Raw genomic sequence first — 27563 nt, 5'->3', positions numbered from 1 at the left:
ATTATAAACACTATGGTTGATTGAGAACTATTCTCATTATTAGTACTACCATGATAACTCTTATCAAACACTAATAATATGTCGTATAAACTTTGGCCTCTAAGTAAATAATGACATAGCTTATTTAGGAGGTTAACATTACACTTAGTCTAAGGTACACCTTTATCTAGAAACATGTGTAGCCACATTTCATCTCCCTTATCGTGTTTAAACTTGTAGTACCATGAAACAAGACACCCTTCTTTGGGATTGCGAGGCATATGAGCCAAGACGAGGTGCTTACCCCATACTACTATGAACCAATAATAGAGGCCATTAGATCCAACCCTTGCATCTCTCTCCTACTAGACATTTGAAAATAAAGGTTTTTATTTAGAAACATGTGTAATCTCATTACACATAGCCTTGCACTTTTAAAAGTTTGAAAAAACTTAGAAAAATTCAAAATTCACAGATTTCGATCGATCAAATGTATCCCTCGATCGATCAAAAAATTTAAGAAATTCATACCAAACTTTCTACCTAGCTCGATTAACCGAAAAAGAATATTCGATTGATCAACTAACAATCGAGAGTCAATTGAATTGCACAGAAGGTTCACTATTTCACTCGATCGATTGAAAGCAATTTTCGATTGGTCGAAACTCGTGAAACTCGAATTTCTAGAATTTTTCTGAAGCAGTTTTCAATGGCTTTTCATGAACAAACAACAATCATGTGAACATAATAGACAGAATTTGATATCAAAACTGAATTCTATTTATGCTATAGCCTTAAAGTTCAACTTAACATCAAACTTAAACAACATCATAACATCAGTATCAGATTTCATCAAACAACAATTTCAATGACCATGCAGAAAATTAATTACATAATCTTCTAACATCATGAAATTACTATCTTTGATTCCAAAACTCACAAACATGATATACAAATTCAAAATCGAAGACCACTTTGATATCAATCTTTGGATAAATACATATTTGTATCGCATACAAAACATACACAGCAGAAAATTAACGGATCTACTTCATTCACAATTGATAACATGTACTATGTAAATTTTAAAATTCAAGAACAAGAGAGCGTATCTTAGTACGTTGAAATTCAAAACCAAAGATCAGAAGTACTTGGGAACACTTTTAATTTTCACTTTGATTCCACTTTATATCCAAGAAGTGTGGTCTCTCAATTAGTTCCAAGGGAGAATAAGAGAGTGGCTTACACTCACATACACATCATTTCACAAAAATAGTGTCTCTTACTTAAAATTATGTATGTTTCTTCCTTTGTATCTAACTGATTATCTAATTGGGTTGGCTTTTTGGGCCTTTCCAATTGGGCTTAAGTGTGTGGCTTGGAGTGGGATCAAAAGGGAACAAATAAGACATTAGCTCCAATGGGCTTTGGGCTTTTCTGTCAACTCTTGACAAGTCCAAAGTTATCATTAATTATATTTAATACTACTATATAAATATAATTGCACTCTAGGACTTATTAAAAAATTATATCCCAAGACATTATTGTACATGCAACCCCTTCATAAAATATTCGTAGTAATACAAAGTCATAAATGTAGACTACCACTTTTAACCTAAGACATTATTGTACACACAACCCCTTCATAAAATATTCGTAGTAATACAAAGTCATAAATGTAGACTGTTACTTTGAACCCAAGACATTATTGTACATGCAACCCTTTCATAAAATATTCGTAGTAATACAAAGTCATAAATGTAGATTGCCACTTTAAAGATTACTATATCTTAATCCTTGAGTATCCGGTTTAATCCTTCATGTTATTCATCATATATTTATGAAATCCAATTTCATAAATATATACTTTAGTAACTCCTTACTAAAGTGGTTAGGCCTAACACTTTGAATAACCAAACCCATTAAACTTATCTCAAGAGAATATTTTATATCTCCGTTAAGAGATTATGAATTCTATCTTGAGAATATATGTTCCATCAACACTAAATGTGGCTGCCCAACATATTGAGGTTTTGATCGTGGTTTTATATCTCACGCCTAATATATCAAAGTAACCTACAGTTCATGATCAGGTCCATTATTTTCTCATGATTAAGAGTTCATGTAAATAAAAGTCGTGAGATTTATTATTCATTTGACAGTCGTTAGGAGAATAATAAATCTCATAGTGGTCCGATCAACATGTCTTAACTCTTAAAACATATCAACACATCAACTAGAAGTCTCCACTTCCATGATCAAGACAAATCATCTTAGTTGATTTGTTATAGTCTTCGCAGATGAAATGCCCAATTTCATTACCGACTACGAACTATAATTCTGAGTTTATAAAGAACTTGTGATCTATATCTTCTGTGACTAAATCACATACTATGCATCTCATGGACTATATAATAATGTCCAAATATTCATGTTACCATTATTTCAACTAATAATAAAATAACTTTATTAATCACAATATTAAGTCATACATAGTATCATACAATAGGATTTATGGGCATTAATCCTAACAAGTACATATCGGCTGGTACGGTCGGTACTGGTACGATATCAACCACCTTGACTAAAATACCCACCAACCTTAAAAAATGACTGAAATACCCCCAAAAACATAAAAATAAAATTACCAAAATACCACTAAAACCTAAAAATTATCCAAAATACCACCTAAACCTAAAAATTGACCAAAATAATCCTGAAACCTTAAAATGACCAAAATACCTCTGAAACCTAAAAATAACCAAAATACCCCCTAAAACTATAAAATGACCAAAATACCTCCAAAATCTTAAAAAATGACTAAAAAACCCCTATAACCTAAAAATGACCAAAATACCCTCAAACCTATAAAATGATGAAAATACCCCTAAACCTTTAAAATGACCCAAATAAACCTAAAACCTCTAAAATGACCACATATAATCCGAAAACCTCTAAAATTACCAAAAATACCCTAAAACCTCTAAAACGACCAAAATAGCTCTAAAACTATAAAACGACCAAATTACCCTTCAAAATATCCAATATTACCAAAATACGACTAATCCTATAAGATGAACAAAATACACCCGAAGTCTCTAAAATTACCAAAATAGGGGTTTGGAGTATTTTGGATGTTTAGAGGGTGTATTCATCAAATTAAAGGTTCTAAGAGTATTTAAGTCATTTTATAAGTTTCGAGGGAATGCCACTAATTTTTTAGGTTTTAGGAGTGTTTTGTTAATTTTTAGATTTTGGGGCTATTTCGGTAATTTTCTAGGTTTTGGAGGTCTTTTAGTCATTTTTAGGTTTTTGGGATATTTCGTTTATTCTTTAGGTTTTGGAAGTATTTTAATCATTTTTTAGGTTTAGGGGGTATTTTGGTAATTTTTATGTTTAGGGAGTATTTTTGTCACTTTTTTTTAGTTTTAGGGGGGATTTTGGTAATGTTTTAGTTTTAGCGTGTATTTTTATTGTCTTATAGGTTTAAGTGGCATTTTTGTCATTTTATAAGTTTCGGGGTATTTTGGTCATTTTTAGGTTTCAAGGATATTTTGGTCATTTTTTTGGTTTAGGGGTTATTTTGGTCATTTTTTTAGGTTTTGGGAGTATTTCGGTCATTTTTTAAGTTTTGGGAGTATTTTGGTAATTTTTAGGCTTAGAGGGTATTTTGGTATTTTTTTTAGGTTTTAGGGGTATTTTGGTCATTTTTAAGTTTAGGGTATATTTTGGTCATTTTTTAGGTTTAGGGGGTATTTTGGTAATTACCAGTGGTTTTGGGATATTTTAGAATTGGATGATTTGTGGAAAGGATTCTTGGGTCTAATTGGGTTTAATTAGGTTAATACCCAATTAATAATTGGGTGGGTTTGGGTCTCATTTAAGTGGGTGGGTTTGGGTGGACAAATGGGTTTAGGTTCATTTTGCAACCCCTGGTGTGTCCTTTGTCTTCTTGTTTGTATTCTTTTTTAATCTTCACATTTCTCAATATGTCGCACATAGAAGTTATGTTGACCTGACTTTTAAATCTTGAGTATAAACAGTACCAACCTAATTAATATTAGGGTTTAAACGTTTAGTAATGCTAAAAATACTACAAATTTAATGCAACTCTTACAAATTAATGTGCCAAATTTTAAATACTATGCAAAAAAGTTAAAATTTTATTTAATCTTGTTTTTTATTTATTTAATCTTGTTGATGTAATACCATCACACTTATTGTTATGTTAATTTATAATTTTTTTTCTAGTAAATGTAGTAACAATTTATCATTGTTCTATAAGGTTTAGAGCCTTGGTTAAGAAACAAAAATTTGTGGGTCTTGTTGTTTTGTTTTGCAACCTATTTTCACAATAATGTTTTTTAGAGATTTGGGGTTCCAGTTGGCTTAACTAGTAAAATCTCTAACAGTTGAATAAAACATCTAAGGTTCAATTCACACATATACCAAAAAATGACTGGTATATTGGTATGATAATAAAGACATTAATCGATTATAGGTTGAAATTCTCTCAAAAAAGTATATATATATATTTTTTAAGAAGTCCATGGATTAGTAGATTTTATTTTTACACACCACTAGTACTTTCTACAAAATTAGGTGATAAGCTTTGGAGCTGTCATGAGTCATAAAGTGAAGATTTTTCCTAATGACACTATTTTATTCTTCCGATAGTTTGTTTATTGGTAAGATTTAGATCTCAAAGATCTACCTAACCTCACCACCCCATTCTTTTATCACCTCAGAGCCCAAAAGAGTGATCCGATTCATAAAACGACAATAATTATAACATGGACAATCTCATACTATCCAATTAAGTCAAGTTGGAGATACTTACACTAGTCTAGGAGTTGAGCACTCGAATCTTTCATTGAAATCAAAACCCTTGCACAATAACAAAACCCTCCAAAAAAAAAAAAAAAAACCTGTGAGGAGAGCATTGTTTTCATAAAAATTCTTCCATCTATATTCATGTCTAACACAGCAGATTATCATATCATATCCCTCTCTGTCTCTGGCTATCCTTCCTTTGCGAGGCAGCCACTCTATTCGTGTAACCCACAAGTTGTCTTTTTTTCCCATTTTAGCTTTTCCAAAAGGGATGATACGTTACACCTTATTCTCCGAAAAAGGAAGAAGATTATGAGAAAAAAAAAAATTTTAAACGATATTGCAGTTTATTTCACATTCATATATAATTTTGATTTATTTTTTTTCTTACAAAGAAATGGCAGCCTGGCAATCCCATCAAGAATCCAAGACCCCAACTTCCTACCCCACAACTGGCCACACCCACCAAAAGAATCTCAATTTATTTAACAAAAAACAAAATGAAGAACAAGATCTACATAGATGATGTGCCAATCTACCATCCAAAATTAAACAAACAAATAAATAAATTCAATCCCATAAATAATTTAACTTATGTGCATCCCATTATACATAAGAAGAATCCAAAGCATAGACATGGACACTAGTCAGACAGTTATAGATGCCCTCCAAACCCCCCCCCCCCCTTTTTTTTTTTAATTTACCAAGTAAAGAATATTGCATGTGATTATTTTAGTATATAAACAATAAAACTAGTAAGAATCCTGAGTATAGGTACAAATGTATGCCAGAAAAAAATTGCCTCGTAAAAATGACAATCACTCTTCCACCATTACTCATCTTCAAGCATGGCAACCCCATTAATGTATGTTTATCCTGCATCAAAACAACGATCTCAATCATTATCGTCAAATGTCAACCAATCAATACTCAAGATATATACAAATCACCCACCATAACGGTGACTCAATCAAAATTCATTAATGTAAATAAAACGCTGTCATAGATAGAATACCATGTTGATATCAACAGGAGGTGGTTTTTACCATAAGGAGGGTCCCCCTTCCTTATGGAAAGTAATTCAAAGACCCAAATGAGAAGTAAGTCCAGTTGAGCTCCAGTCCACAACTATATTTTATATGGAGTATCATAAGCATTATTTTACGATGTAGTTTTGATAGGTATTATCAAAATATTAGTTTTGAGAAACTCCAAATACAATTTGAACTAATAAGACATTTTTGTGTGTCAATGTGTAAAGTTTCTTATATATTGCTGAACAGGAAACCTAGATTTGAATACTACCTACACTAAAAGAAACTAATTGATCTTTTGGCCTATAAAAAAGAGTAATTATAATTGAGCGAAATGCCAGTTGTATGTCTATACACATTCAATAGAGAAGAAATTTGGCACAATTATAAACTACGTATATTTTCATTTCACTCTAATCAAACAACATATTCAACTTCAAATTTCCAATATCTTTGTAATTCAACTAATACATCTTGGTGTTTCAAACAAAGATGCCCAAAACTTAAATCTGCCCTCATTGAACAATCAAATTATTAAAAAAAAATCTCCTAATTGAAAAACCAATAATCCCTTAATAGCATTTTACTTATTATAATTCAAAGTCTAATAAGTTCAGGTAATCAAACTACATTAGGAAATAAAACATTCAACAAAAAAAAACACATAAATCACATAAGATTATATGAAAATGATATATCATAAATCCCAAGTGCATGATTACTAAGCTTGAGGATAAATTTCAGAATTATAATTGTCAAGTACTTGTACCATTGCAATATAGATTTGAAAGAAAGTAAAAAAGAAAACATACCATTTGAGCGTATTGATGGTACACTTGGGAATTTTACCATCTTCAAGACCCTTCAAGCTCACACCACCACACAACAGCTTCACACCAAGTGGCCCTATTTTGAGACCATGCACAATGTATCCCAACCCAGTCCGAGCCTCCACGCTCACCACCAACCCTTTGCTTTTAAAGCTTGCCTTAAGCTTAGCTCCCTCCCCATCATCCACCAGCTGGTTCTTCACATTAGTCTCCACCTTGAAGCTCGTCGTATTACTCTTCTTCTGAGTGAACCCGGCCACCTTCCCCGATCCCAAATCAGTCGGGTCCGGCTTGGGCCCGACCTTGACGTTAACATCAATATGTTTATAAAACAGTGACAGTTTGCCGTTCGGGTTTTTGGCTTCAACCCTAATCAACGTTTGTGCGTCTAAATAAGTACCGTCCGGTTTGACAGTCACGTTGAAACGTGGGATCCGAAAGGATTGGAGGTGGAAAACAGGGAATTTGGGCAAAAACCAAAGGTAGAAAATGGCGGAGGCAACGGCGACGAGGACGATGAGGATTAGGATTAGGACACAGAAAAAGCAGCAGCATGATCGACAACAGCCCCTGCTGCTGCGTCGTTTCTTGGGGTGGTAGGATTGTGGAAGGAGAGGTGTTCGCATAACTGGCTTTGGCTTCGGCTTCGGAGCAGATTGAGTCGGGATGTTCTGGTCTCGGAATCCCGGAGGTTTTTGCAGCACTGGCTTCAATGGTGGTTCGGCCATTTCCGATCCAAAGGAATGTGATTTTTTGTATATATTGGAAGGAAATGGAGGAGAAATGAATGAAGGAATATTATTCAAGTTTCACCTAAAGATATGATTAAATATAAAAGCAGATCTAGAGAGAGAGGAAATGCGATGAAGAGGATGTTTTATTATATACAATATATGAGGGAGTTTTGGAGAGGAAAGAGAAGGCTAAGTTGTTGCGAAAGGCCTTTTTGAAGGGTAGAAATTTTGATGAGAGAGAGAGAGAGTTTTGTCAGGAATGGATTTGTTACACTTTCCACAGTGAGGAGGATAGGACAAGGTGTTTTTTTGTTGCTAATAGGCGGTTCTCGTTACTTCTCTCTCTTGTTTCTTTTCTGCTCTTTTTTCGTTTCTTTTATTACGTCTTTCGAATTTTATCCTTGTCTCCTTACCCAACTCTTTTTTTTACCTAAAATTGTAATTTGGAGTTATGATTTATTTGAAAATTGTAATTTTAAGCCACAGTTTCAATTTACTTTCTTTTTTTCTTTTTTCTTTTTTTTTGCGTGATAGGAAAAAATAAGTTGTTTGTAAAACTGTGTAATAACTCATTTGTAACAAGTATTATCCTACCTAATTTATTTTAAGGAATTGTTAATTTTGTAAATTTGGTATATGTCTACTCAACTACTCCGTATTAAACTCAAGATAAATACATCATTTTTCTCAAGAAAAAAGAAAAAAGAGAGAGTATTTTCACTCTGTAGAGAGTTCTGGGTACATGTTTTCGTAGCTATTAGAATCACAACATTGAATTCATTTGGAACCATGAAAAAAATCTTTTTCTCAAGCCGTTCTAATTTTCTTTGTAAGGAAAATCACACATATTTTCCTGGTGTTTCTTTTTGCACCAAAATTTTCTTTGTAATAGTAAGGGCATTAGGTTTGTGAGGCGTTCTAATTGCATGTGTTTTAATAATTGTAGTGAGATTCTTGCTTATTTTCTTGTTCAATTAATATTTTTGTAATATTTGGATTATTACACCTTAAATGTTGAAGTACACATATATATTGAATTAAACGAAAATTAAACTTTAAATTATTAATAATATGAGTAAATAAATACCATTTTTTTTAAATTTCTTTACTTATGTATGGCCAAATATCCTAAATTAGTTTGTTTTTGGTAATGTATTATGAAATTAAGGTAACGTATCATAACTATATGATTAAATTCAAATATTCAGAGACAAAAACTTTATAACTCAATTGGAATATCTTGGTGTTTCTAATGAAAAGACATCTATGATTCAAATTTCCTCACCTTCAACTAACAATGTATCAAAAAAAAAAAAAACAAATATCCAATTTATTGTTACCTAGAGTTACTCATAAGTGACATGAATGTTGTGCTAAATGTCACTTTTGTCATCTTATGGAAATATCGTGGAGGATATTTGTTGTTTAGGTTCATCTTTTCTGTTTTTTTATTTCATTCGTGTGCACCGTAGTGGTAATTTGGTTGCTGATGTTTTAGCTAAAAAAAGCTAAGAACATGGTAGGGTGCCAGGTTTGGTTAAGGGCCATGCCTGAAGACATTATCCCTCTTGTTGGTTTTGATGTTTATTAATTTTCGTTCTTTAATATATGCCCAGACTCTTGGTCTGGTTTCTCAAAAAAAAAAGCATTTATTTTTCTTATAATGTTAAATATATTTCAATTCAAGAGCAATCACACACACACAAAACTAAGAGAAAATTCAATTATATTTTCAATATAGAATCTAATTTTTCATCATTTGTCACTTCCATATTTTTTTTTTTAAATTTGTGGTAAGTGAGTTAATTTTGTGCAAAATATAAGAAGTCCAACATAAAATTTTAATGAAAAATTTAATAAGGATCTCAAAAATTGATTGTTCATGTCTTATTTGAATAATATAAATATGAAATAAATTTATTGCATAACAACAAAAAAGAAAATTAGGTTGAAAAGCTATATATATATGGCTTTTTTTTTGTCTAGTGTCATAATTTTCATTTTTAAAAAAAAAATTGGATAAGTTTGTTTTGAAGACATGGATTAGTAGAAGAGTATCCTATTTTATAGGCATTTTAAGTGGAGTTGGAGATATATTTTTACAGAGCTATCCTTAAGTTTTTTCCCTATTAAGCTTAAGGTTTATGAGTATTTTTAAATCACATAAAAATCTAGTCTAAAGAGGGGAATCCTCTTATAGATAGTATATATAAGGGTAAACTACATATTTAGTCCCTAACCTTTACACCATATTTCAATTTGGTCCTTAACCTTTCAATTGTGTCAATTTAGTCCTTAACTTTTTAATGTCGTGTCAATTTAGTCTTTGACATTATATATTAGATGCAAATTGTTTACATAGCAAATAGCCAAAATAAAATTTTAGTTTATTATCACATCAACAGAAGCTAATTTTTATTTTGGCCATTAGACATGTCATTAATTTTCATTTAAAAGATAACTATAAGGATTAAATTGACACGGTAAAGAAAGGTTAGGGACCAAATTGACACAATTAAAAGGTTAGGGATCAAATTGAAATATGGTGTATAGGATAGGGACCAAATACGTAGTTTACCCTATATATAATATAACCATCAAGAATGAACATTTTTTTTGGTCACATCAAGAATTAATACATAGAATAAAAATGATCATAAGTAGTATTAATTAATACTACTTATGATCATTTTTTGCCCATTCCCATTTTGGTTCCTACTTTTCTATTTTATCACTTTTAGTCCTTATAATGAAAAATATGTCTCATTTTGGTCCCTACGGTCATCTCACTAACAAAAATTGCTTACATGTCATACAAAGTGCACTGTTGGCATACTAAATGTTGACATAGCCATTACAATAATATTTTAAAATTTTTATTTGAAATTTAAAAAATGCCAAATCAACATTTTAATTTTTTTTTTAAAGCCACATCATATAAAATAATTAAAAAAAACATTTCTAAACTTCTTGTTTTTTAAAAAAAAAATTAAAATAAAATTATTATTATTATTATTATTATTATTATTTTGTGTGTGGAAGAATACAAAGAACTTAGAACATGATTGTTTTTCTCAATCTATCATGTTTTTATTTTCTTCCCCAACTAACATGTTTGGTTGCCCAGATAATTAAAAAAATCAAGATTTATTTTTTCTTGCAATTTCTTTTACTCAAATTTACCAAAACAAGGACATGCCCACAAATAGACAAACATAATTTTGTCCCCAAACACAAAACTCAACCCATATTTTCAACAATTATACAAAGACAAAACTTAAAGACATTCAACAATTACGCAAAGACAAAACTCAAACCCATATTTTTAGCCCCTAAACACAAAACTCAACCTAGATTTTCTTATGCTTTCTGAGAAATCGAACACAAAACTCAAATCCCAAATCGATGAACAAAACCCCCAGATCCGAACCACAAACAACCACGGATTTAGAGAGAGAGAGAGAGAGAGAGAGAGAGAGAGTTAGGTTTTCGGCCATGGGTTTAAAGAGAGAGAGAGGGCTGGGTTTTCGGTCATGGGTTTAGAGAGAGGGAGCTGAGTTTTCGGTCGTGGATTTAGAGAGAGAGAGAGAGAGAGAGAGAGAGAGAGAGAGAGAGAGAGAGAGAGAGCTTGGAGATTTCTGTTTGAGTTTTTACATTATAGAGAGATATAAATTTTATGTTGTGTTTAGTTGCCAAGAAATTTTTAGAAAGATAGAGAATGTTACTACAAAAATTCTCAATCTTTAAAATTCAAAAAGTTTTATTTTGTTTTATATTTTCAAGTTAAATTAAAATTGATAAATTAGAAATTCTTTTTTTTAATTTTTAAAATTAAAATGCTAAAGCGGTATATTTTAAATACCAAATATATTTTTAATATTATTTTAATAGTTATGTCAGCATTTAGTGTGCCAACAGTACACTCTATCTACCACGTAAGCAATTTTCTGTTAAAAAGATGATGGTAGGAACTAAAATGGAATGCGTTTTTTGTTTTAGGGACTAGAAGTGATAAAATAGAAAAGTGTGGATCAAAATGGAAATTGACCCAAAATGTAAGAACCAAAAATGTATTTCTGCCAGATTTTAATGTGCATCCAATTACATTTATTTTTTTAGTAATTTTATTAATTATGTATATTTTTTATGATAAAAAAATTGAATTTATTTTTAAATGCTTCTATGTGTATACATAAGTTACAAGTTAGTAATGGATATAATAAATTGAATTCATGATTATTAAAGGATGTTTAGAAATTAAAATGGGTAAATTGCAAAGTACACCCTAAAATTTGAATTTGCTTGGATTTTACATCGTGAAGTTTGATTCCGTTAGCAAAACTCCACTATCCATTAGTTTAAGGTGTTAAAGGCCCATTTGGTAGTAGTGTCTAAATATTGTTGTTCAGTTTTTAGTGTTGTGGAAATACATATTTGAGTGTTATAAAAATACATGTAAAAAAAACTATTGTTCTTTAAACACTAAAATCTTTTATTTAAACAACAGTTCCAAACAACCCCTAAGTGACATGTAAGTGACAAACGTTTTTATTTTTGCCACATTAGCCATTCAAAATGACCCCATTATTAAGAGTGTGTTTGTTTGGAGATGAAATAAGATGGATGGAAAACTTTTGAGAGAAAATGGGAAGGAAAACTTTTTTGAATGTGTTTTAGTTAGGTGGAGAGGAAGGAAAATAAATGGTGGGGCCCAAGTGTTTTTTCCCAAGCTCACCAAAAAATTTTCTTTTAAAAATTAAGAGAAAACTGAAAATAGAAATTATGCTTCATTTTTGAACGAAAATACTCATGTGGAATAAATTCATTCACGTTGCTGCCTCTTTTTTTTTTTCCTTTTTCTTTTCTTTTCTTTTTTTCCACCGAACGCTGTTGCCTCTTTCTCCTTCTTCTTTTTTTTCTTCTGACGTTGCCTGCCTCTTCTTCTTTCCATTCTTTTTTTTTTTCTTTTTTCTTTTGATTTACTGGGCAGGCTTGTCAAGTAAATTTTTTTTTTAGATGTGATTTTGTGTATGGACATGATTTTTATTTTTTAATAATTTTAGGCGATTAATTTTTTTGGTTGTTTATCACTTTTTTTGTTTTAATTGAGCATTATTTTTTAATAAGAGTATATACATATATGTAAATTTATACAAATTCACTCTTTTCATCCCTTCAATTTCCACTATCAACCAAACAAAAACAATTACCAACCCAACAAAAATTAGAAAAATTAAAATCTTTTCAATCCTTCTATTTTTAAATCCTTTCACCATTCTCTGTTTTCCACTTTTCCACTCGTCCAACAACCATCCGAAGGGAAAAGGCACTGCTGCCAACTCTCTAAACGGCAAGCACACAGGATCTGCAAACATATGATAGCAACGAACGGCCTATTCCCAAAATCAAAAAACCCCATAGGCTATAGGAGGAGGATGATATGCAGTATAGTCAATAGTCAATAGTGGCATTCGCCATAGAGCTTGTCTAAGTTCATGTCGTAATATAATATTTCCCCCACCTCTCCTAAGCGTACCCGCCTCTCATCATGAACCCAGAACAACCTGATCTCTCTCACCTCACCATAATATTAATAGCAGAGACCCACACCCACCTGTCTCAAACCACTACACCAGCAGTTAGCAAACCCATTTCTCTTTCTCTATCAACCAAACCCAATGTAGCTTGTGACTTGTGAGCTCTCTTCCTTTGGCCTTATTGGAAGACTTATAGTTAGCAAAGCCGTCCCGTCAACAGGAACAAGGTTAGAGCTATTCTCTCCAATATAGCTTAGCTGGGCTTTTGGGAATAGGTCGCCGTTCAACGCCTTCGATTCCTACTTCCTGTTGTCGTCGTAGGTTTACTTTATTCCATTTCTTTCTTTTTGCTTATTTTCTTTAAGAGCTCTTATAATTTCAGCAATGGTTCTTGCTTGTTTGCAATTACAATTTCCACGTTGTTGATTGGTTGCGGTTAGTAAAGTCTCTTTTCGTTGAATAAGCACTTCCCACCTACATCAAAAAAAAAAAAAAAAAAATCAATTGATGTATTAGTTTGTTGATGGAGAGCAATCATCATGGAGCGGATGAATTGAATTTTATTGTATCTATTAATATATATATATATAAATCAAGAGTACCTAGCAGTGTAGCACTATGATTTATTGTAATTACTTTGGGGTTGGGCTAAGCTTTTGGTTGAGCTAAAATGTTGTTGAAATGGTTTTGTATGAATTTGAGAATGCCAGAATGGGTTAGGACTTTGGAAAAACTAATATTTTTGCTTAAATGCCTTGTTCCTGCACTCATATTAGTGTTTATGTCCAAACTATGTAACATTATTTTGATAGCAAAAATTGATATTATGCTTAAATTTTGTTGGCTTGTTAGTTGGATTTGGATGTTTGATGGGTTGCCAGTAGTGCTTTTAGTGTTTTCAAAAGGAAGGTATAATTATTTTTGATAAGCTCAAGTGCTTAACCCTAGTTTTTAGTCATGTGGAGTATAAGAATTACACTATAATGAGTTTTAACTAATTTTTTATTCTACTTATCCAAAAAAAAAAAAACATACTTTTTAATTCTAGTGATTATTCAACCTACGTACTCACTGCCAATGTTCTTTTTTTTTTTTTCATTGAAAAGTAGGATCTTACAATCCTCAATCCAATATATCATGCCTTTTCATTGATATATTGTAAGATTCCAATCCTAATAACCTTAGTTGGCAGAGATGGAGTTTGTAAGCCCCGAAAGTCTTCGATTAGACGGTTGCCGTCCCATGGAAGTATATGATCTCTCGCTTATTCTCATATTTTCAAGTTTTATTATTTTCCCTAGCAATCCCATCAAATTACATTATCTTCTCTAGCTTGTTTTATTTTATTTGTTTTCTCTTTTCCTTAAAAAAAAATTATGATAGATGAGACAATTCCGAGCTGAGATTGGTGCTGTGGCCAAAGCTGACAGGTACTAAAACCTTGCTTTGAATTTCTCTTTTTTAACCATAGTTTTGTTCTTTAAAATGAAATCTTCAAATATATATATATATATATATATATATTGTTAAGAATTCACTTTGCTTAACCATTTTAGCTCTGCTGTGTTTGAGATGGGTAACACAAAAGTGATTGCTGCTGTATATGACCCTAGAGAGGTATCCTTCATCATTTTCCTCCATAATTCTTATACTTCTTATATCTGGTGCATATTTACTTTTTAAGAAAGGCAGTCTTTGTTTGAAATGTTTTATTCTGCAAGATTAAAGTACTGTTCAATCTATTGCAGTACAATCTGATTATTAATAATATATGCTCATTTGCATGTCCAAAATAGGAGTCAACAAATTAGTGACCAGGCACTGGAGGTAACTCTCTTCCATTTCTTTTCTTTTCTTTCTTTCTTTTTCTTCTTCTTTTTTTTTAAAGAAGTTTTAAATGCATTCATAACTTTCTGATTGAATTATTTGAGTTTGTTCATGTTTCAGGTGCGCTGTGAGTATAGTATGGCTAATTTTAGTACCAGGGATCGCATGAGAAAAACAAAGGGTGACAGGTAATCCTCTTTTTAATTGTATTAGGTCACCTACCTTGTAAATTTTATTTACATTGCCATAAATTCAATTGGTAGTATTCCTTATGAAGAAAGCTGCGTGTTTGCTAGTATCATGTATACTTTAAAAGTTCTGTTACGTAGTTATAAATGCATCAAAAATGTGTCTAAAGAGAAATTTTGTAATTTAGACAGGCTGGGGTAATTTGTGGAAGTCTAATAATATTGTCCGTTGGTAGTTGATGAACCAAAATTGTATCAATATCTCGTTTATGTTGTTTGTGATTTTGAATAAGTTAATACTCCATTGACTTGTCTCTAGAAGTGTGTTCTTAAACTATGTGATCTATTCATTATAAAAAGAGGAGAAATACCTACTTATGCATCCCCTTCACTTGCATTACCTACTTATGTAGTTGACAAGCATCAATACTTGTCTTGATTTTGATCTTCTAAGAGGAGGGATGGAGATTTTCTATACTGCCTTTGCATCTAATATGTGTTGTAAGGTCAATATGCTTTAGCTTGGTGGCACCCTGCACGCATCCTATATAGGTCAGGGGTGGAGATGCCATTTGTGCTAGGTAGAGTTCATGGGCTTACTGGAATTAAAGCATTTTGTGAAGTATTTCTTTTTTTGCATGCATGCTCTTACAATTTGCAAGAAAAATAAACTCCCAGTGGCCAAAGAGAAAATAAAAAGGTGGGGTGGGGGTTAATTGACAATCCATAATTCTCACTAGCTTCTTTATTTACTTTTGAGTATGAATTTCATTGTTCCAGTTAATAAATTCCAGATTCATGATGCTAGGTGTTCAGATTATCTGGTTTCACTGTGGCACCTGTTTGTATTTAACAAGATGTTCAAATTGAAGAACGACACCTTGAAACTTATATAACAGTAATGATGGTATTTACAGTTCTGAATGGCTAATAAGGCTACCTATTAGATTTATAATATTTGTTCATTTTTTGATTGGTTGAATGGATTCAAAGAAAGCATTGTATTGGCCATTGTTGAATCTCCATCATGAAAATTGATGCATCACCAAAATCAAAATATGACATGCATTTGTATGATCTTTTGCTTTGTTATTGATGGAAGTTTGCTTGCATTCAGACGATCCACAGAGATATATCTGGTTGTTCTCCAGCCCATGGAAGCTTGCAGATTGACACACTTGATGCCTCAGTCTTAGGTTCTATTCCAGCATCTTCAAAATATTTCCTACATGAATACGTAATTTTGAGTTCTTTTTCTGAAGCCTTGTTTAGTAATCTTTCAGATAGATATTTTCTGTCCAAGTACTCCAAGCAGATGGTGGTCAGTTGAGACTCAATTGAATCCCTGTGCAGTTATTACTCCTGACTGATCACCAAACTCTTTTTTGTATTATTAATTCATGAGTTCATGCCCTTTCTGTGTCCCTCTTTTTGTGTGTTTGTGGGTACGCTTGCATTTATCTTCTGTCATATGGAAGGTTTTATTTATTTATTTCTTTTTTCTTTTGCTTTTTTTAAGTAACAAAGGGTTTCTAGGGAATTTACTACGTAAGATCATAGATTGAAAATTTGTCACACTTTCTTGTTGTAAGATACATGCTAGTATGTGGAAAATAGTTGAAGTGTCTCTGTACAGAATACCGGTAGAATATGTAATCAAATTGACCTAAAGTGTTGTGTTGAATTCTACTCATGAAATGAGATTTTTCTGTTGATAACCTGATTTCATTAACGGGCAAAGACAGCTGTGGATCCTCAATTGCTCAGAAACAATAGGAGGAGGAGAGTGCTTATAACAAGAACTAAAAAACCTAGAAATAGTAGCAAATTTAGAAAGGGCACGAGAAACACAATTAGCATCTCTCCTAACCCAGCTAAAAACACATTGAACAAAACCATAGCTAAGTTCTCATGAACTGGGAATTTGTTTTCTGCAGGAACTAGATCTGCATGTATCAATGCAGCAACTTTAGCCCTTGTAGATGCTGGGATCCCAATGCATGATCTTGTTACTTCATGTAGTTCTAGATACCTTAATAACACTCCTCTGCTTGGTAAATTTACATGCCTCTTATTTTTCCTGGTTCCTTGGTACATCTACATTGTTGCTTTTCCAAATGAATTCTTATTTTTTCATGCGAACGGATTTGAACTATGTGGAAGATAGTGCTGGAGGTCCTGATCTCACTGAGTCACTGTAGGATTTCTACCTAAGTTGGACAAATTTACTCTTCTTCAGGTTACATCTGAAAATCTGCTTTTATTTATTTTTCTCAATACCTCTTACAGGTTTAAAATTTCATGATGTTTGATATAATGGCTCTTTAAGTGCTTTTGTGCTTTGGAATGTTTCTAAATTTGGATTTCAAAACCGCGATGAGCCTCACATATAAAGAAATTGAAACTCTCTCTCTCTCTGACTCTCTCCACTTTCACTTTTTTGCATGCACTTCAATCACTATTGACCTATTGCTGAATTGCTTTGGGCAAGGTTCATGCAAGATGCTTCTCCTGTGTCCTGTTGGCCTTACAGGAATTTGGAATGTTCGGAACTTGTTATATTATACCTTGATTGATTACACTGATCCATGTACTCAACCTGAGTATTGGGGATTATGATTTTGATTACTTGCATTATTGATATGTTTGATACAACTTTTGCAGTGTTTTTGAAGAGTAAATTTATTTTCCCTTGAAGTTTGGGTGATTTTTTGCAACTTTTTGCGGTGCATTAGGCTCAGTGGTTCAATTTATACCAATCATTTTGTGCATCCCAAGTACTTTTCCATTAAGGGTTTTCCTTGCTTGATTTAACAGCATCACCCAAGAAAGGTAAAGTTTTTTTTTTTTTTTTGTGGAGCACTCGGGTTGTGTTCTCTGCAGATGGATTCTAAGTTACCCATTGACATTTTTTGAAAATATCATGCAACTTGCAATAGAAGGATGCAAAGCAGTTGCCAATTACATTCAGGAAGTAAGTACATTTTTTTTTAGCCATTGATAATGCTAGCCTTCACACTGTTTGTGATTTAGTTAGAACATATTGAGTGACCTCTGTGCTTGATCAATGCTCAATGACATCTCCTATATATAAAAATATAAAAATAAAAAATAAAAAAAAAGCTCAATGACATCTATATAGAGGTACTTGCTTCATTTGTTATTTTATCAGTCATGGTGGATTTATTGGAATTCTTTATTGGTTTTGTTGGTAGATAATGCTAGAGAATAACAACTAGAATATTGTCAGGGCGTATAGTTTATAAACATGGTAAGAAACTCAAATTCCTTGATTTTCAACGGAAGACATTTGATTATGTCTTGTAGTTCTTTAATTCCTACCTACAAGTATCTCCTTTCTAACATTCTTCCTTGGAACCTGTTGCTTGGTTTGATCATCTTTAGACTTCAAGTCTGGATTTGGGAGTTCACTGCACTTGTTTCAACTATAAATTAATCCCTGCTTGTGGGGATTTTGGCAAAAGCATATACATATAAATATAAATATATATATATATATATATATATATATATATATATATATTTAAAAAAAAAATTTGGGAGGGGGGGGGGGGGGGGAAGGGGGGTGTGTGGGGGGATACCTTGAGCTTGTTCTAGTTATCCCTTGTTAGTATTTAAACCATAAATTTAATTTGTATCATATAGAATTTTGATCAAAAGTTGTGCACTCGTTGATGTTGAACCTTTTTGGTGCATGTATCGCAGTTATTCTGTTTCATTCTCTTCCCTTAATGAATGGATTTTATAATTGTTTAGCATTTCTCTCTCTGTCTCTGAATGATAGTAGGACCTGAACTGACTTAAACAAAATCTCTTGTAGCCAATTGGTCTGTATCTTGGATGAAAATACTAGTGTACACATGATGACATGAACCATCCGTTATGAATAAACATTTCATTTTGCTAGAGTTTTTTGTTTCAACTTATGCAAAAGTCTGTAAATATAAGAATTATATGGAGTCTACAAATAAATTTTAATTTGCATATCAAGGTCTGTTTGGTTTATGAGAATTTTAAATTGAGTTGTAGGTTCTTGAGGGTTTAATCCATAAGAATTCAAATGCCCAAGAGTTAAAATTTATGTTGTTTAGGTATATGTAAAATTTGAATTTGTATTGCATTTTTTTTCTATATTTTATTTCCAAAAAATATTTTATTTGTTTAAAATAATCTTATACAAATGGGAAGGAGAGGAGACTATAAGACATCATATAAACTTCCAATTATACTCCTCTTCCTCTCTCTTACTTTTTTTTTTTTTCAATAGAGGAGGGGGAAGAGAGAGGAGGGTTGAGGTTTGAATCACTCATATATGAAACACTACAAAGGATGTCATTACTAATTAACTATCACTTGAACACCTTTTTTGTTTAATTTAAATAAATAGATATAAATTAAAATCATAAATGTAAATTTGATCATTTAAAATATTTTAATATAATTGGTACTTTTCCCGTTCAATTTTCCCAATTTGGGGCTCTTTAAAATGAGGGGATTTAATGCAGGGAAAGTGATGAGCTATGATATGATTTAGAATTATATGAAAAATGAGTTGCTTATAATACATTACTAGGTAAGGGTTCTAGTTAGTTCAACTAGTAAAATCTACTACCGGAAAATCAATTTAAACACAAATGAATTCTTGAATGCCACATGACTTTGATGCTATGACAACTTCTACTATTGCACAATTAGTTTGCATCAAGATGCACAATCAGTTTAAACATAAATGAATGCTCCAATGTAGCCATAACTGCATCAAGATTGGAGAGGTATCCCTTCAAACCTTCTCTCCTCTCACTTTAAAAACATCCAAACAATGTCATTTAAACCTCTTTCATCCCTTCTGTCTCCTCCTCCATCCAAAACCATTGTTAATGACTTGACATTTTGCATTACTTTTAAATTTGAACATTGATTAACAATTTTATTTTCTAAATTTAAATCTAAGGAAAGTTACATTTTAGCCCTAAAATTTGAAGGTGTAACAAATCAAATCATGTAATTTAAAAAGTGAGATAAATTATAGATAAGTATCTAATTTTTTTTTTTATATATAGAAAAAAGTATCTAACAAATTAAACCTAATAACTACACCTCTTCTTTATAAAATTGACGAAATAAACTTCCTCTTCTTCAAGTTCCAAACACGACCTAGGAATCTAGGATCACAAAGTGGAAAGAAACATATCAAATCTTGTAATTGCTTAGAAATGTGCTCATAAATATATAAATGTAGTTTCAAGATTTCAAAACTTTTTTTTTTATTTTTTTATACAAGATAGAATTTCTACTTTAGCCTAATCTAAGTGTATATGTGTGTGAAGCTCCTTTCTAGAGATTTGAACCCCGGTCCTTACCCTCCACACCCCACAAGCACTTATACTTGTGGAGTGACTATTGTACCAAGGGTGTGCGGTGGTAAGATTTCAAAACTTAATTTTAGAATTTGTCAAAAAGAATTGAAGAACCAAAAATCAAAGAAGAATATCTAACGAATTTAAGATAATTAATTGGTGATTATGAAAGAACTCCTCATACTCTATCACATGAATTTAAAAAAAAATGAAATCAGTATGCAAGATTTACAAAAGAAATAAACCAAGTAACGAAAATAAAAAGACCTAAAGAATCAACAAACATGGACATTTGATTTTTTTTTTTTTTTTGCTGAATATGGACATATGAATTTAAAGAGCACAATTAATTAAATAATGATGTGGGATTTTTTCCTCAAAAAAAAAAAAAAATTGATGTGGGATGTAAATGAACAAACTTTTGAGAAATACCAATAAGACACTCCTACTAACTCTGAAATATTCAAACAACAGTATATTTTTAAGACAAAAAAATTAAGAAGATCAACAAGATGAACTCCAAAATACAATTGACATTCAATTATTCACAGAAGTCACTAAAAATATCATATCAATATTATATAGTCATAAACAAAGAATTTCGAATCAACGCAGTAGCACTAATAGAAACTGGCACAAATCTTAATTGTAGGCGAGAAGGATTCATTTCCACTAAATATTTTGCAAAAAACAAAAGAACAAAAATGTTGTTCAAAATTAAACATACAATACAAACTTTCAAACGCTCTCATTTATAACCAAAGGAATATGAAGTACTTTCATATTAGTCAAGCACTTTTTGGTTGATAACAAAGGAATTAAGTCTTTTTTGTTGATTCTCAAAAAAAAAAAAAAGTCTTTTTTTATAAATATCTCTAATAAAAAAAGTCTTTTTTATTAGAATTATTTTTTGGCACAATTTTGAATGGTTTACTTGCATATATTTATGTTGTTTGAACTTTGAATATAAATATGTATGGTAAACCAAACTCCTCATATATCTTTTTATTAAATATGAAATTTGAAAATATAACTCTTAGATTGCATGTTATTTATATTCTTAACATGCATGTCAAATTTCTTTTAAATCAGATGTTATTTACTATTTGATCAATAAACCTATTTTTCATGCATAATTTTAGGCCAAAAAAAAAACTGAAATTTAAATATTTGATTAATGATATAACTATTGATATTTGATTTTCTTGAAATTTTATAGAAAATATAATAAGAACATGCAATCTAACTATTAGATTTTCAAAATTCACATCCAATAAAAATAACATAAGAAGAGTTTAAAAGGTTTCTCTCCTACCCAAAAAAAAAAAAATATAATAAAGGGAGGAAATATTCATTAAATAAATAACACTAGTTCTAAAAATTGTAATAACAATCAAAGTGGCGCAGCGGAAGCGTGGTGGGCCCATAACCCACAGGTCCCAGGATCGAAACCTGGCTTTGATATAGAGTAGCTTCCCAATGTTTTTATTTTTAATAGAAAAGAGAAAAAGGAATAGGATGGTGATTTAAAAAAAAAAAAAAAAAAAAACTTTTTTGACAATTAGGTATAGAATTAAACCAAGAATTTTAAATTACCATTATGTTCTCAATTGGAAGTATAAAAGAGAAAGGAATAAAATAGTGATATTATAAAAGGAATAATTGGTACCCACTTTCCTTGGGCAGCCATTCAATTAAAAATGCAGCTTTCCCCACAATCCACAATCCACCATCCTCTATAGTCTGAGGTATTACAAAGTACTAAGTACATCTTAAGTATCATTGCACAATTTCTACAACTTGAGAGCTTTTATTTTATCAAAAAAGAGTTGAGAGCTATTATATCAGATTTAACTAAGGTTCCTATAAGGACAGAAAAAGAACAAAAGAACCACATTGTGCTCTTGAAATTTTGTAGCATTGCTCAGAGGACCTCTCCTAAGGAGTTGAGAGCTATTATATAAGATTTAACTAAGCTTCCTATAAGGACAGAAAAAGAACAAATGAACCACATTGTGCTCTTGAAATTTTGTAGCAATCCTTAGAGGACCTCTCTTAAAGATTGAGGTACTCGCTGCAGAAACTCGAAGGCACAACTGAGAGCTGCAATCGCCCTGTCCATTCCTCGCCTGGCTTCAAAGTGATAGGTTTCTCAATTGCTGCTCCATCAACACAAAGCATCTGTTTGTACTCCTCATCACCGAAATCTACCATTGATTTTGATTTCTTATCCCATGGATTCCAGACCACTGAAATAAGGAAAAGGACACAGTAAGGCCAAACAACATCATAATGAGAACCATTTATATGTTGGTGCACGTGAACCAATGATTATAAACCCATGATTATAATTTATGAATACATCTTAGTTGGTCCACTCATTATAAAACTTTGATTATGATCATAATTTATGCCTAGAAAAACTTTCACAATTCTTCATTCTTTATTGATTGTGGTGCTGTACTTCCTCAAATGTATGGCAACTTACCAGCATCTGGTAGCCCTTCCTTTCTTATAACATATGTCCGCTTTTTTTCATGATCAAGGACTGCAATCACGTTAGGAGAACTAAGATAAACTCGATCCATCTGCAAGGAAAATATAGGAAAACAAGAAATCTTCAATCCAAAGCGCTTGTTTTGCACCCAAAATAACAGTAATAATTAAAGGAAGATTCAAAGTCACAAAACTAGAGTCTGAATGACGTGATAATTGTTTATTTTTATATAAGTAATGAATAATTATAAAATACCATTACTTTGCTTTCCATGTTATACTTGTGAAACAACTACAATTGAAAAGGCTTGATTTAAGCAATCTAAAATTTGAGAATAAGACTAACTGCAAATTTTAGGCCATGGAAATTACAATTTCAACCATGTTTCTCCCTGTATCAGTCTTGAAAAATGAATCTCTCTCAGTTGTCAATTTCTAACTCTCTCACAATTGAAACCTTAAGTTCTGACTCAAAGTTTCAGGGAAAAACATAGACACACTCACTCACAAACACATATTGGGTCAGACAAGGGAATTACTGCTTCAGGGCAATTGAAACATGGAGCAAAACTTCATCAAAAGAAATTCAACATTCTGATATGATCAAATAAATTTTTTTCATTCGACCTGTTTTAGAAATTTCACACCATTCTCTAAATCCAGATTCTCCCAACTAATAAATAACTTCTAATGTGTCAGATCACAATATAAAACTCAAGAAGAAAATTTACCTCAGATTCAAAAGTTATGGCATCTCCTTGTTCCGTAAAACGTTCTCTTTGGCAAAGATTGTCTAGGTAATCAAGAGTCTCCAAACCTTCAATTCTTACTTCACTGTGGACACCATGTACATTATAAGTGCAAACTAACACACCCAGAAAAACACATTCATAATTAAAGAAGCAGAAAAACCATAACTTGTATGCCTTTACTAGAAGATAGGTACAATTTGGAAGTGCGAAGCTATTTTCTCTAATATTTACAAGAAATATAAAGAATGGAGAAGTTGCTTTTCATTTTCCTTTTTTTTCCAAATAAATATGATTCTGCTTTGTAATATTTTTTACATGTGATTTTTGTTTTTCTTTTAAAGTTCAAAAAGTAATACTCCATACCTTATGTCAGAAACTGACAAGTATGTGTGATAGGCAAACGAGAAACTAAAAGGCTTGCCATTGATATTCCTAACTCGTGATATCAGTATCAGATCTCCATCTATTGTAAGAGAGACCCTAAGACGAAACTCAAAGCTGGAAAGGCAGAAAAAAAGTAACATTATGTTAGCAACGTATCATCCCTTGAAACACAGATAAAGAAATAAGTCAAAATAGGCTGTAGTGTGTTCTGCAAAGGATTCACTGCAACTTTGTGAAGCTATTACCTCACTCAGGAAAGCCAAAGCAATCCATAGATGACTAAAGTTCTAAGTTACCATCTAATTAATTAGCATTACGTTTTGATTTCAAGACATTTGAAATTTTGAAATTTCTGTACACAGTTCCAATATTTTAACAATAATAAGAAAATTAAATTCAAGACTCTGTGTTACCTCTTAATTTTTGCTAATATTTTGTCTATTATTTATTTTTCAGGCTAACCAGTAGTGCCCCTCGATTTAAAAATCAATAAAACCGTAGTCATGCAGACCATAAAAGACTTCATATTTCATCCACTAAATATTCCATTGACAACAAAATTGATGGTGCAAACTTAAGCATTGGAAATATAGGAGTTAGTTCAACACTGAGTGCAAAATATCATATTTCGATGCTACATCCTGTAATTTCAGTTATAACAGCAGCCAAACTCATACCTATGGGGCCAGCCCTTTTGGTCTTCTTCAGATGGTTTAAGGAGTAAGTCAATGAAGGATTTCCCATGGGAATCATTTGAGTGCAAAGGTGGAGGATTATCATCAACTGTCCAAATCTTGTTCCTTGCAAATCCATGCTGTTCTAGTGATCCGCAGTTTCCAAACTTAAAAGGCATTAAAATAAGATGCATCAGTGAAAAAATTTTCAAATTCATGAATGCAAACAAGAATGACTAAAGTACCTGTGGGAAACATATGGGTATTCCTCCCCGCATTGCTTTCGGGGGCTTGAAAATGGCCTACATTTTTATATAAAAGGAAGGAAGTGAATCATATTTGTATCTCTAGCAGGTAGAATTAGATGCAATAGTTTTTGCTAATTTAGCCACTAAGTGGCAGACACCTGACTGATAGGCCAACTCTTAGTTTACAATTTTTTTTTTCATAAATTTGGTAGAGGCATGTCTGTCCTGTCCACAACATCTCTGTGTAGCAACAAACTCAATTGAATTTCCACACTAAAAATGCAGCTAACCTTTATAACTTCATATTTCATCAACAATCACCAAAATGAATTATCCTGCTTTCAGATTGGTAATACCAACAAATTGGTTGGTCAGCCAAGCTTTAAATATTGATATATCACAATCATATAGGTCCTAGTTAAGCACCATCCAAACATCAACAATGGGCATTTCACAATAGTTGGCAAAATGGTGTCATTTGACAATGCAAATGTTGAAATATATAAATTTAACCATTCTCATACATTTCAGATTTCTGTGTAAATGGTTGTTTAAGCTTTTGGACTTTAAAGAACAATAAAAGTCATCTATTTCAACAGAAGTTCCATCAAATAAAGGCTATGATGCATGAACCTTCCTCATTTACATACTGCTCAATTGGTTGCATAAATTACCCTAATAAGTAGCCTCATTTATTGTGTGCAATCAAAGTAATCTTCAGCAACTCAAAAATGTTACAGCTCAGTACGAAATTAGCAGGTTATACAATTTTAAATGGAAGGGTGGTGGAACTATCAATTCAATTGAAAGGCTAGGATTCTAGGATTCCTCTTCTAATCTTCTAACGCCAGACTACTTTGACTAATACCTAACATGACTTCCTTTTTAGATCCAAGGATCAGACAAGACAGAGCAAATAATTAACATAGGAAAACCATAAAACGATTGAATTAGACATCCACACCTTACTACTAGTGAATAGGAGTTCTTCTCCATGCTCATTCCTCCATGAAGTTACCTGTCCTCCATGTAAGCTAACCTATATCACCAAAAGAGAAATCATCAAATCTCTAAGCCATTAATTACCCACAATCAAACAGAAACTATATATGCTACACAGTATGCATTTTCCTATTAAGTATTGGTTTATTAGGAATACATTGAATTTTTTGCTTCAATTGAACCAACACAAGGATTAAGGGAGAGTTCTCACCTGTGCTGAAGCGCCTTGTGGGTTCCGAAGTAAGAACTGATTAATCCCATTCCAGTCCTTTGTGATTTCAGTTGCTGCCCTATAATTCCATACCACTGCCGAATGCCCCATCTTGAAACACAGCCAAAATTGCAAAATTTTTCCCTCTCCTACTATAATTTGAACACTCCTCTGGACTTCTAAGCTAAAATTGAAACTCTCCAAAAACAAAGAACACTAAGACTAATGAATGAAAAGAAGCACAAAGTTCACAATAAGAGTTGAATTATATGTGATAAAACTCTGGTCTTGTAACTTGAAGCAAAACCCAATTCCCAATGTAACTTTCCTAATCTTTCATTGCCTCCATCTCTCAGATCTAAAAAAAACACTGCAACTCACACCCCAAAATGCTAATATCTAAGAAAATGCCACTGAAACCCTATAATGCAAATACAGAAACTCCAAATGTGGACCAATTGGCAACTGTATAGAAAAACCGTCCAACACCTAAATTTCACAAAGAAATCCCCAGAAGCTTGCCATATTTAATCAAAACAAGACAATCAAATTTACCCCTAAAGTCAAAAACCAAAATTTAGGAATATCTTTTTATCCTAAAATTCAAACGGGTTGCCACTGAAACAAAACCCAATTCCAATTTCAAAAACCCATCAAATAAAAAAACTAAAGAAAATATCAAAGCTATCAAGAAGTATAACTGTAATTACCTCAGTACCAAACAAGACCAAGTTCTAAGAAAACCCACTAGATTTCAAAACCCAGAAAAGTTCAGGAACTTCAGAAGTAAAAAACCTCTACAGAACTACCCCATTTGAATTAAAATGTTCAAAATTGTTTCTTTGGGAGGTAAAATGTTCAAAAATGATATTAAACTAGTGCCCATTGAACAACTTCAAAAAACAAAAACAAAAAAACGAACTTTATGCATGACCAAGTTATGTCAAATGTTCAAACAACAACTTTTCCCGAAAAAATTTTAAAATTTTTGTATTTAAAAAATGAAACTAGAATTTAAAGGAACCAAAAAAACAAAACTAAAGAAAGGGTTCGTACTATTGAAGCATGAGAAGCAAGAATAAAAAAAAAAAATGGCCAAAAAATAATCATATAATATGACAAGGAGAAAAAAATGGCATGGTCTTTTTTTTGGTTGTTGTTACAGTTGCATTGAGCTAGGACGTGGAGATACGAGAAGTACCTGAAAGGAAAGCTGTACAAACGGTCAATATTTTGAAATAAGGAATTTCGGATTTTTTTTTTCTTTTTGGGTGTGGATTTTAAGATTAAGACAGCTACTATTTTTATTTACCAAAAAAAGAGAGCTACTATTTTTAATGTAAATCTTATCTTGTCTTTCTATTGGTATCACCAACTTGACAATGTAGATGACATAAAAAAAAAAAAATGACAGTGTAGAGTGTAGACTAAGGAAAGGAATAGAAAAATGAGGGTG

At 31.8% G+C, this 27563-nt stretch overlaps 3 protein-coding genes across 12 annotated transcripts; 1 reads left to right on the top strand and 2 right to left on the bottom strand.

The window, feature by feature from the left end:
* Positions 1-5500: 5500 nt before the first annotated feature.
* Positions 5501-7514, bottom strand: LOC142617933 (uncharacterized). The gene is made up of 2 exons (XM_075790907.1): positions 6659-7514; positions 5501-5688 (listed from the first exon to the last, which is right to left on the bottom strand). Exons 1-2 carry the CDS (start codon positions 7402-7404, stop codon positions 5673-5675), a joined length of 762 nt encoding a protein of 253 aa, XP_075647022.1. The 5' UTR covers positions 7405-7514; the 3' UTR covers positions 5501-5672.
* Positions 7515-12658: 5144 nt separating this feature from the next.
* LOC142615282 (exosome complex component RRP41 homolog) lies at positions 12659-16386 on the top strand. Of its 10 annotated transcripts, none has more exons than XR_012840719.1 (7): positions 12659-13264; positions 14140-14195; positions 14331-14377; positions 14520-14564; positions 14744-14774; positions 14895-14962; positions 16080-16386. XR_012840719.1 is itself a non-coding variant. In XM_075788019.1 (6 exons), the coding sequence occupies exons 2-6, from the start codon at positions 14142-14144 to the stop codon at positions 16156-16158; spliced, it is 279 nt and encodes a 92-aa protein (XP_075644134.1). In that variant the 5' UTR covers positions 12659-13264; positions 14140-14141; the 3' UTR covers positions 16159-16386. The 10 variants fall into 10 exon arrangements, 3 of the variants coding, with proteins under 3 accessions (XP_075644134.1, XP_075644135.1, XP_075644133.1); XR_012840713.1 differs by having other exon boundaries at positions 14504-14564; XR_012840714.1 differs by lacking the exon at positions 14140-14195 and having other exon boundaries at positions 14504-14564.
* A 5596-nt stretch (positions 16387-21982) lies between these two features.
* On the bottom strand, positions 21983-26950 carry LOC142614429 (putative glucose-6-phosphate 1-epimerase). The gene is made up of 8 exons (XM_075786952.1): positions 26108-26950; positions 25859-25933; positions 24892-24948; positions 24650-24813; positions 23952-24086; positions 23568-23670; positions 22829-22928; positions 21983-22589 (listed from the first exon to the last, which is right to left on the bottom strand). The coding sequence occupies exons 1-8, from the start codon at positions 26216-26218 to the stop codon at positions 22396-22398; spliced, it is 939 nt and encodes a 312-aa protein (XP_075643067.1). The 5' UTR covers positions 26219-26950; the 3' UTR covers positions 21983-22395.
* Between the last annotated feature and the right edge of the window lie 613 nt (positions 26951-27563).

The sequence above is a fragment of the Castanea sativa genome, chromosome 11, assembly GCF_040712315.1.
Source record: "Castanea sativa cultivar Marrone di Chiusa Pesio chromosome 11, ASM4071231v1".
Taxonomy (NCBI): domain Eukaryota; kingdom Viridiplantae; phylum Streptophyta; class Magnoliopsida; order Fagales; family Fagaceae; genus Castanea; species Castanea sativa.
Note: the sequence above shows the minus strand (reverse complement) of the source record. Positions and strands in the feature narration are given on the sequence as shown.

Coding starts and splice junctions, on each gene's coding strand:
- LOC142617933 (XM_075790907.1), bottom strand. CDS start 7,404: ATGGCCGAACCACCATTGAAGCCAGTGCTGCAAAAACCTCCGGGATTC.
- LOC142615282 (XM_075788019.1), top strand. CDS start 14,142: ATGGAGTTTGTAAGCCCCGAAAGTCTTCGATTAGACGGTTGCCGTCCC. Junction 14,196..14,330: donor ACGGTTGCCGTCCCATGGAA/GTATATGATCTC, acceptor AAATTATGATAG/ATGAGACAATTCCGAGCTGA. Junction 14,963..16,079: donor AGAAAAACAAAGGGTGACAG/GTAATCCTCTTT, acceptor GCTTGCATTCAG/ACGATCCACAGAGATATATC.
- LOC142614429 (XM_075786952.1), bottom strand. CDS start 26,218: ATGGGGCATTCGGCAGTGGTATGGAATTATAGGGCAGCAACTGAAATC. Junction 24,814..24,891: donor TACCCATATGTTTCCCACAG/GTACTTTAGTCA, acceptor ATGCCTTTTAAG/TTTGGAAACTGCGGATCACT. Junction 22,929..23,567: donor CCATAACTTTTGAATCTGAG/GTAAATTTTCTT, acceptor TTTTCCTTGCAG/ATGGATCGAGTTTATCTTAG.